At 44.7% G+C, this 10,671-nt stretch overlaps 2 protein-coding genes across 8 annotated transcripts in view; both read right to left on the reverse strand.

The window, feature by feature from the left end:
- PCNX1 (pecanex 1) overlaps positions 1-9,110 on the reverse strand; it is a 156,649-nt gene extending 147,539 nt beyond the window's left edge. For all 7 annotated transcript variants that reach the window (XM_004754809.3, XM_004754804.3, XM_013057454.2 and 4 more), the window contains exon 1: positions 8,804-9,110. In XM_004754809.3, coding sequence (XP_004754866.1) covers positions 8,804-8,956 — 153 coding nt within the window. In that variant the 5' untranslated portion in view covers positions 8,957-9,110. The remainder of the gene's footprint in view (positions 1-8,803) is intronic.
- Positions 9,047-10,447, reverse strand: LOC123390504 (protein argonaute 14-like). The gene is made up of 2 exons (XM_045074609.1): positions 10,319-10,447; positions 9,047-9,631 (listed from the first exon to the last, which is right to left on the reverse strand). Exons 1-2 carry the CDS (start codon positions 10,445-10,447, stop codon positions 9,047-9,049), a joined length of 714 nt encoding a protein of 237 aa, XP_044930544.1.
- Between the last annotated feature and the right edge of the window lie 224 nt (positions 10,448-10,671).

Here is a 10,671-nt window from a genome sequence, read left to right on the forward strand (position 1 = left end):
AATGTTCAACAAACTGGGTGAATGGGATTACACGTGGTTTTATTTTCTTCTTTTTACTTACCTGTAATTTCGGAGTTAGCAAAAAAAACCCACGAGTATATATATAATATATAATATATAATATAATACACACACACACACATACATATACAATTGAACAAAGATTCTACTACACTGATGGAAAAATCTAAATACTAAGCAAAGAGAAGTACACTATTAAGGAGCACAAAAATTGAAATGAGAGGATAAAGTATACAATTATCATTAATTCATTTTAAATTAAAACATGTTCTTATTTGGGGAGAGAAGATACTTTTTTTTTTTTTTTTTTTTTTTTTTTTTTTGAGAGAAGATACTTTTAATAATTAATAAAGTTTTCCAGTTTCTTTTGAGTCCTCATAAAACCTACCCTCATGTTGGGGTGACACCTTTTACATAAAGCCAAAAAGTGAAAGAAGGTCCTCTCTACAGGAGACTAGATAAAGATGAATAAACTCTCATACGTTCATACAAAAGAACACTGCTCATCAGTAGAAAAGGAACAAGTTACTGATATATACGACCTAAATAAATCTCAAAAACATTATGCTGAATGAAGAAGGCTTACACAAAGGTAATGCTGAATGACTCCATTTAAATGAAGTTCTAGAATAGGATAAACTAATCTACGATGGGGAAAAAATTCAGAATAGGGGTGAGTTGACTGGGAAAAGCAAGCAGGAAGTTTCTGGGCTGACATAAATGTTCAACATCATAAGTCGTACTACACAGGTGCATGCATTTATCAAAATTCAAAATTCATCCAATGGTTTACTAGGATTTGTGCCTATTAGAACTCTAGCTAATGATATGCACGCTGAAATGTTTAGGGTGATCTATAATGGTGTCTACAACTTACTTCACAAGCATCCCTCTTTTAAAATAGGTCTTAATAGATAGAGGGATACAAAGACACACAACATGTAATTTTTAAAAAGATAGGAGCCAGGTGGTGGGTAAAATTCTCTCAACTCTTCTCTATGTCTGAAATTCTCATAAGAAAATACTGGAGGGGCGCCTGGGTGCCTCAGTGGGTGGGGCCTCTGCCTTCAGCTTGCATCATAATCTCGGGGTCCTGGGATGAAGCCCCGCATCAGGCTCTCCGCTCAGCAGGGAGCCTGCTTCCCCCTCTCTCTCTGCCTGCCTCTCTCTTCCTCTGTCAAATAAATAAATAAAATCTTTTAAAAACAAATGAATAAAATAAAATACTGGAAAAATTTAACTTTCAGTAAAATACTGGAAAAATTTAACTTTCAGCAAACTATGTGGTTAAATATATGTATTTGAAGGCAGGAAAAGGAATAGAAACATTCCTAGTTCTTCAATTACCAAGTGATTTAACAACTGGGAGTAATTTCTCAAAAGGTAGAAAATATTCCATCTTTAACAAGACACTAAAAGATTTTAGCAATCAATAGCCATTTTTGTAAATTCACAAGCATTTCTACAAGATGACAAATATGGCTGCTTTCTTGGGAACTTCATTTGTAAACTCTCTTTGCACAATGTATCCTTAATTTATTATAGGTGACATAATATAGAGACAAGAGTTATAAAAATGTTATAGCCAGGGGCACCTGGGTGGCTCAGTAGGTTAAAGCCTCTACCTTCAGCCTAGGTGATGATCTCAGGGTCCTGGGATCAAGCCCCGCGTCAGGCTCTCTTCTCAGTGGGGAGGCTGCTTCCCCCTCTCTCTGCCTGCCTCTCTGCCTACCTGAGATCTCTCTCTGTCAAATAAATAAATAAAATCTTTTTCAAAATGTCATAGCCAATTATGGAAACAATTGCATATACCTTAATACTAACTGTATGTTAGGTATGAAAAGGCACAGGATATAGGTCAAAACAGACCACCAACTATTCATCAAATTTTTTCCTAAAGGACATAGAAGATACTTATAAATAATCACATTTAATTGTTAACTTATAATACAATAACTTACCTAAAACTTTTTAGGAAACATAAGCTGTTTTAGTCCTATACTCATCATAACAAAATCTTGTTTACATATTTAAAATATTTTTAAATCTTTGCAAAAGAAATTGACATGAGGGCCTCAGAAAAATCCTTCTGAATAAAGGGTTTATCATTCTATAGATGATAAACATCATCTACAGAAAATACAATAGAATAATCTAGAAGAAAAACTGAAATCTTCATAAATTTGATATGGATAATTTAGTTTTTTAATATAATCTCTCCATAGATTTATACAGTATATATTACTATATGTATGTGTGTATATATGTTTATTTAGTTGCATATACAAAAAAAAAAACATATATGCTACACTCTGAGTGATTTAAGGGCTTTTCAAGAGTTATTCTACATTTGATTTTTCAATAATTCTATATTTGATTTTTGTCGTGCACACTGATACTGAACCCAACCCCCAGGTGAGATATAACTCCACCATACAATATGGCCTACCACAATAATTCCCCATCCCCAAATATTCTCTATCAGTTATGTTAATAAGTCTAAAGAAGGTTCACATATATCATAAAAAATTCCTTTAACAAATATTTAGTCAAAGCTTCTAGCAGCTAAGCATGAGGACAGACACTGGATACACAATGCCCGCGAGATCACATGATGCCAAGCGTCACAGAATGTACAAGGCATTGGTGGGGGAGAGGTATTAGAGACAGCAAATAAGTGAACAAAGATGTAAGTACGTGTTTATGGTTAAAACCATGAAAGCAAGTTACAGGGTGGAATGACAGAAAAGAGAGGAGAACTTGCTTATGGTTATTAGGTCAGACCTCTCTGAGGAGAGGATATCGAAGCCCAGCCCTAAGGACCAAGCAGCAGCCAGCTCTGCAAAGAGCAGAGGTTAGAGTATCCCTTCAGGAGTCACAGCATGGGCAAAGGCCCTGAAGGAAGATGGGCCCCGTAGGCTGAAGTAACCGAAAGTCCAGTGATGTATCTACAGGACACACTGCAGACAACGGCAGAATCAGTGTCATCGAGGCTTTAGTAGACAGACAAAAGAAAAAGATAAACAGTGTGAACTTGGAAGTGGAAGGAAGGTCTGAGATACTCTGACAGAAGAACTGGTAAGATTTGCTCATAACTCAAGGGGGAAGGAGACAGTATGAGCAACTACATACACAATGCCATGGTGCCATTAACTAAGGTGACAGATGAAGAAAACAAGTTGGTTGTGGTGGTGTCGGAAGGGTTAGCAGGGACTCAAGACCAATTTAGACCTGGTATCTCTGAGATGCCCGCAGGACAGCCAAGAGGATATGATGAGTAGGCAGCTGGATTTAGGTCAGAGGATGGAACTTAGGGGCGTATCAATCAGGTTTTTTAAACTGGCCTGGATGTCTATAAAATACAAACAAACGGGCCACCCTCCAGATACTCTGGATCAGAATGACCACGCGCACAAGCGCTTCTTTAACATGTTCAAGCGATTCTGACATCAAATGGAGTCTAAGAACCACTTATGTAAACAGATTTTAATGTTATATAGTTCATCACCTAAGGATATAGCTCTTTGGAGAAGAAAACAATAAGCAATAAGATAATGGTTTGACCAATAAGTCAAAAGTTATCTAATGTCCTCCAGTCATACAGCATTATAGAGGTAACACGGTTCTAATTGGCCATTCTTTCAAAAAATGGGATTTACTAAAGGCCACTCTGAAGGTGAATAATTTTTTATTTCATAAATATTTGCTTGCAAAATACACATGAAATACCTCACAATGAGTAAATCGAAGGTTCAGAAAGGTAGAGAGTCATACCCGAAGGACTTACAATCAGTAAGAGACAAAATTCACAAATCAAGATAACACCAATTACAATCTGCTTTCCACAACACAAAGAAGCCACAAAGCCATGACTACAAAGCTCACCATCTGTCACATGTCATGTGCAAAAATGATTACAGTTGACCCTTGAACAACACCTGCTTGAAGTACATGGGTCCACTGACATGCAGATAAATACAACACAGTACTATAAATGGAATTTCTCTTATGATTTTAGCACTCTTTTCTCTAGCTTACCTTATTAATTATACCTTATATATATATATACCTATATAATAATACGTTATTATTATAACACAGCACGTAATACATATAACATACAAAATATGTTACTTGACTATGTAACCAGTAAGGCTTAGGGTCAACTGTAGGCTGTTAGTAGTCAAGTCTTAGGGGGTGGGGGAAGTCAAAAGTTACACGTGGATTTTCAACTGAGTGGGGGTTGGTGCCCTTAACTCTCATGTTGTTCAAGGGCCAACTGTACAGCAAGAGCAAATGGGGTGAGTGCCTTAAGAGAAACAGAAGGGGCAGTGAAAGAAGGAAAAATTACTTCTCCATATTCACTGCTTAATGATTTATAATTGCAGAAACTATAAATTCTACATTTCAAAGTATCCAAAAAAGCTAATAATAGCAAAAGTGTTTTACTTCTATACAGAAAGTCCTGAGACTCTACCTAATTTAACACACTACGTCTTCATAGACTTTGGGTCTTTCATTTAAAAAAACAAACAGGGGCACCTGGGTGGCTCAGCTGGTTGGGTACCTCCCTTCGGCTCAGGTCCTGGGCTCCTGGGATCGTGCCCCAAGTAGGGTTCCCTGCTCAGCAGGAGGCCTGCTTCTCCCTTTCCCTCTCTGCGCTGCCTTACCCCAGCCCCCCCCACCCCGGGTTTATGCTCTCCCACACACATGCTCGCACTCTCTCTCTCTCAAATAAAGAAAGTCTTTAAAAGTAAAAAATAATTAAAAATTAAAAAAGAAAAAACAAAAACTACCTAGACAGTGGCTATACAATGGCTACAAAAGCCCTTATAAATCCCAGCTCTTTATCTGCCTGACCCCTGGGGCTGACTGACCTCAGGTGTCCTCATCAGTAAAATGAGAACACAGCGTTTGGGATACAGAACCTATTCACTTTCTAGGCACTATCCTTGATAATTATTATTGGAAGAACATACAAATAATCTATAACTGTCAGATTTTATTTTTACATAGAATGCTGGATTTTGCTTCAAGTGTATACGTTCAACCATCTGCCTTAATACAGCAGAACTAGTAATGTTTCTGAATATGCTGACAAATTGGGATACCGAGGTGGCTTAGTCAGTTAAGCCTCTGCCTTGGGTCCAGGTCATGAACCAGGTCCTGGGATCAAGCCCCATGCCCAGCTCCCTGCTCAGGAGAAAGTATGCTTCTCAGTCTGTCCCTCCCCCTGCCTCACATGCGCACTCTCTCTCTCTGATGAATAAATAAAATCTCAGATGAATAAATAAAATAAATGAAAATGTTGACAAATCATCTTTGCTGACTGCCCCTGACTAGAATCAATCCTGACTATAAACTCAAGGTCACTCTGTACTTACCTTTTCACAACAGTTCTAATGCTTGTAAATTGTTCCTTACGCCCAAGCTAGATAGACTTCAAGTTCCTTGAAGGCAGCTGTGTCTTGTACACTTCTGATCATTCAATATCTGCGTGATTACTACGTGCCTGGCACTGATCTAGGTCCTGACAACACAGCAGTGAACAAAGTCAAGTCTCTGCCCTCCTCAAAGCTAATACTCCAATGAGATAGGAGATACTAACATGTATCAATTAGTGATAAGAGATATTAAAAAATAAAAAAAAAAGGAGGGAAGGAAGGCTAGAAAATACTGTAGGAGCTGGAAGGTTGCTATGTTACATAGAGTTATCAGGGAGAGCTTCAAATAGAACTGAATTCTGAGTAAGTGGAACAAGTCACACAGATATCTGGAGGGTAGGAGTCACAGGGGGTTGGAGGGAGGCAAGCGCAAAAGCCCTGAGGCAGGAATATTAGTTATTATGTGGGAAAAATTCTAAGAAGGCAAAGGGGTGGGGCATAATAGAGACACATGGGAGGGCAGGCTCTGAGAGCAGAAGAGTGCCATGATCTGATTCATGTTTTAAAGAATCACTCAGGAAGCGCCTGGGTGGCTCAGTGGGTTAAAGCCCCTGCCTTCAGCTCAGGTCATGATCCCAGGGTCCTGGGATAAGCCCCACATCGGGCTCTCTGCTCAGCAGAGAGCCTGCTTCCCTTCCTCTCTCTCTGTCTGCCTCTCTGCCTACTTGTGATCTGTCAAATAAATAAAATCTTTAAAAAAAAAAAAATAAAGAATCACTCAGATTTCTGTAACAAGAAGAGAGAATAAAGAATAAAAGCACTGGGGGCGCGTGGGTGGCTCAGTGGGTTAAAGCCTCTGCCTTCGGCTCAGGTCATGGTCCCAGGGTCCTGGGATTGAACCCCGCATCAGGCTCTCTGCTCAAGCAGGGAGCCTGCTTCCTCCTCTCTCTCTGCCTGCCTCTCTGCCTACTTGTGATCTCTGTCTGTCAAATAAATAAATAAAATCTTAAAAAAAAAAAAAAAAAGAATAAAAGCAGTGAACCTCATTAAAACCCTGCAATAATCCAGGGGAGCCATAATGGTAGCCTGAACCAAGTGAGTGATGACGATGATTAACTGGGCTTGAGTTATGTTTTGAAGAGAGAACCCACAAGATTTGATGAACCGGATGTGAAAAGAGAGAAAGATGAACCAAGGAGATATTTTAAAAGATTAGGAAAAGGGCGCCTGGGTGGCTTGGTGGGTTAAGCCGCTGCCTCCGGCTCGGGTCATGATCTCAGGGTCCTGGGATCGGGTCCCGCATCGGGCTCTCTGCTTGGCAGGGAGCCTGCTTCCCTCTCTCTCTCTCTCTGGCTGCCTCTCCATCTACTTGTGATTTCTCTCTGTCAAATTAATAAATAAAATCTTTAAAAAAAAAAAAAAAGATTAGGAAAAAGCAGGCTTGCCATTAACAAGACAATAAAGTCAGTAAAGCAATTTCCCCAGAACCTAGCAAACTGCCCAGCACGCAGTAGACACTCAAATGCTTGTGAATTAAATTTAACTGAATAAACTCCCAAAATGAAAGGGTAAACGCAATGTATTGCTTTCTATTTGCTCTAATTTCCTTTAGTAATGTTTGCTAATTACACAAAGACTTAGCCGCTAACACAGGTCACGTGCTTACAAGGAAACATTACACAGCAACACAGCAACTAATCCTCACATCTCAAGTACCAGTTTCAGTTTTAAATTTACAATTCTCCTGGATAGAAGAGAAATCTGCTATGAAAGCTCTGTGACAGCCTGAGGATTCTTACACCCGAAGTAATTAACCTGTTCCTTAATGATGTCATATTCCTGGAAGGTAGAGCAGTGCAAACAGAACCCCCTAAGCCAGAATTAATTGAAAATTATAACACTTCATGATCATGATAAATTTTCAGAATGGGACAAGACTGAACAAGTCCCCTAAAAAAATAAGTCATCAGTCATCAGCATTTTTTAATCCTTTTTTTTTTTTTACCTCCCGCATAAGTCCCTTCAAAACAAGTTTAATGAAAAACTAAAATCCGCCTGAGAATGTGAAATTTCGCACATCTTCCCCCAAGCTGGCACTTTTCCTGCCAATCAGTGAAAAGGAGCTTCACTTAGGGAAGAACTGGTATCCTCTCTTTAGCACTTCTTAGGCGTACTCCCAGACTTTCTAATCCAGCACTCGTACTATACAGCTCGAGGAAGAGCCACAAAGTTAACAGACAGATACTAAAAGGAATTCTAAAATAAAAAGTTTTCACCCTGTCCTGCCTTCCGGTTACTTTAAAAGCTTAACTGAACCTTAAAAAAAATAAATAAATAAGTAACTGAAGTTTAAGTATCATCTCTCTTCCACGAGTTGCCCTCATGCCCCACCCTAACCTAATGTGTTAAAAAAAAAAAAAATGCGCGTACAACTTCCAGCGAAAATACGGCTAACAACCTAGATCATTCTGAGAAGCTGATCGCACTGACTTCAGCAACAGGCAGTACTTCCTTTTCCCTATCAGTAAACGGCCTTGAACGAATCCAAACAAATCTGAAATGCCAGCCAGATTCCCCGTATCTCCCCCGCTCCCTCCCCCCACCCCTACCGAGGCTGGCCTGGAAACACAGCAGCCAGTGACCACAGAGCTGGACAGAAAAGAACCCGTGGTAAGCAAAAACAATGATTTTTAGAGGCAGGGAGGTTAGGAGCCGGGTTGTCCACCACGATCCACTCTGGAGTCCGAGCCGGCCGCCCCACAGTCACGTTCCCAACAGAGCCGCGCGCGTTCCCCTCCCGCTCCGAGGGCCCCCGCACGCGGATTAGAGGCGAGGTGCAGAACAGAGCGAACCGCCTCGGGTGAAGGGAGTGCCCAAGGGGTGCCCGGGCGCCCGGGGAACGGAGCGCAAATAAGCACGCGTGCCAAGGATGAATGCGGCGTCCCTCAGGACAGAGTGCTCAGCGCCTGCCACAAAACGGGGAGGGCAGGGAGCCCTAATTGGGCTTCCCTCCCGGGGGGACAGGCTGGAGGGGCTACAGGTTCAGGACCCCCTAAGGCCGGGCCCAGAAGGCTACTATTTCCCCGTAAAAGGGTGGGGCACACGGGGGAGCCAGCTGGGGGCTGCTGCTGCTGCTTCGTCCCTCCTGTCATCACCGCCACAGGGGACACCCTAAAGAGGAGACAGTGGGGACTCGGTGGGGGAGGGGAGCACCACAGCCAGTGGGGCGGCGGGCCCCGAGGGGGCGGCGGGCGCGCGCCGGGGAGAGGAGAGGGCGCGACCCCGGCCGGGAGCCCGGGAGGCGCGAGCACCCGCCGGACTCGGGAACGCCAGCGCTGCCGGGTCTCCGACGAGGGGAAGCGGGAAGGGGCCACCCTCCTCCCCGCCCCCACACTCACCATGTAGAGGGTGAAGGGCAGGCCGAGCAGAAAGAGCCACAGGTAGAGGTGCAGCGCGTTCACGAAGGTGGCCTGGTGCGGGTCGTAGTACCAGCCCCCGCTGAGCGCGGCCCACACCCCCTGCCGGAGGATCTGCAGCGTCTGCGACCCCATCCCCACCCGGCGCCGCCGCCGCCGCCGCCGCCGCCGTCCCCGCCCCGGCCCCAGCTCGGCCTCGGTCGCCGGAGCCCGCAGCTGCCCCGTCTATCCCCCTCCGGAGCTCCGGGAGAGCGGGCCGGCGCTCCGGCGGTCGCTAGGGCTGCTGCAGGAGGAGGAGGAGGCAGCTAACGAGGAGGAGGAGGAGGAGACCGAGGAGGCGGCGAGCGGCGGGGCGGAGGAGAGCGGAGAAGAGGAGGAGACCAGCCTCCACAGCGCCGCCGCCATCTTGTCTCCCAACACCCGGAGCCAGAGCCAGGCCCCCGCGCCCGCGGCCCGCCAGCGCCGCCGCCGTCGCCGCGACCCCCGCCGGCCACCAGCCTCGGACCCGGCGGACAGGGAGGCCCGGCGCCCGGGAGGGACCCGGAGCAAGCCGCGCCCCCTCCAGCCCCTCCTCTCCTCTCCCTCCGCCCCCCGGGCCGGCTCCCCGCGGGTGCGCGCGGCGCTTCGGCCACCGCGGGCGCCTCCTGCCGGCGCCCGGGAGAAGCGCGCGCGGACGCCGACGGGGCCCCGGGGGCGGGCTCCGGGACACCCCTTTCTGCGCGGGGAGAACCACCCTGCCAGGTGCGTGGACCCGTCCCCAACGCGAGCCTTCACTCTCCCAAACCCTGTCTCTGGAACCTCGTCAGCATCCTGGCCGACGTTTTATGATGTTTATGGAACACCTGGGAACAGTGAGGCTAGTATCTGCGATGCTTATTAAAGGCCCGGGAGAATTCTATACAGCTGGTGACTAATGAAAAGTCACAAATGCGCCCGATGTGAGCAAGAACTGTGTTGGCCCTTGGCGCGAGCTGGAGGCCCTCGGGTGAGAAAAATAGCCACGCCAGGGTTGGAAGGATGTACTACTTCCAAAGGCAGATAAATTAATAGAAATTTCAAGCGATGGAACAGGATGGGGTAGACAGATTTATCACGGTACACGGTGATTTTATATTTTAACGTGCCGTAACGTAGCCATTTTTATAAGTGGACCAATCTAAACGGCGTTGAAAGATTAACTGTGACTCCACCCCAAGTCACGATAGGGTCGCGCAGTTCTCTTTTTTACCGCTCTACACTGGGAATCATTTCTGGCTCTTTGTAAAGTTTATAAGGCATGTCTGATCTCATTGAATGAATTTTTCCCCCTAAGTTTGAGTTTATTATAGCAATAAAAGTATTCGATATTCCTGGGTTAAAACTGCTGTAATTAATGAAAAAGCAAGAAAGCCAAAAAAACTGGTGCTGTTTTAAGAAGAGTATTGAAAAACCATTGTAATACCTCCTGGTGCCATCCCACTCTAGAGTTCAAACATTTTCCTACCCATTTCATTTGACCTGCACAGCGCTCAGGTCGCGGCAGCGTAGAGGCATTATTTTATGGGTGAGGAAGCCGACGTGCAAAGAAAGTAAGTGATTGTCCACGTTCTCCTCCGTAATCGTGGTCGAGAAGACCTCTGCAGCCATCAGTTGTTCTAACTGCACCGACAGGAATTAGAAGCTTATTTCTCTGCACCCTCCACCTTATCCGTTCAGACAAGAATTTGGAACTGATCAACACTGCCCCGCAGCTTTTGGTTACCTGTGGCGGGTTTAAACGTTATGACCAGTCATTCACCAAGTATAATCCCAGGAGCAATTGTGTCAACATCGTCTGAGAACTCTGTCAGAAATGCAAATTCTCAGGCAAC

This window comes from Mustela putorius, unplaced genomic scaffold (genome assembly GCF_011764305.1).
Source record: "Mustela putorius furo isolate JIRA1106 unplaced genomic scaffold, ASM1176430v1.1 tig00000129_pilon_pilon_pilon, whole genome shotgun sequence".
In the NCBI taxonomy this organism is placed as follows: Eukaryota; Metazoa; Chordata; class Mammalia; order Carnivora; family Mustelidae; genus Mustela; species Mustela putorius.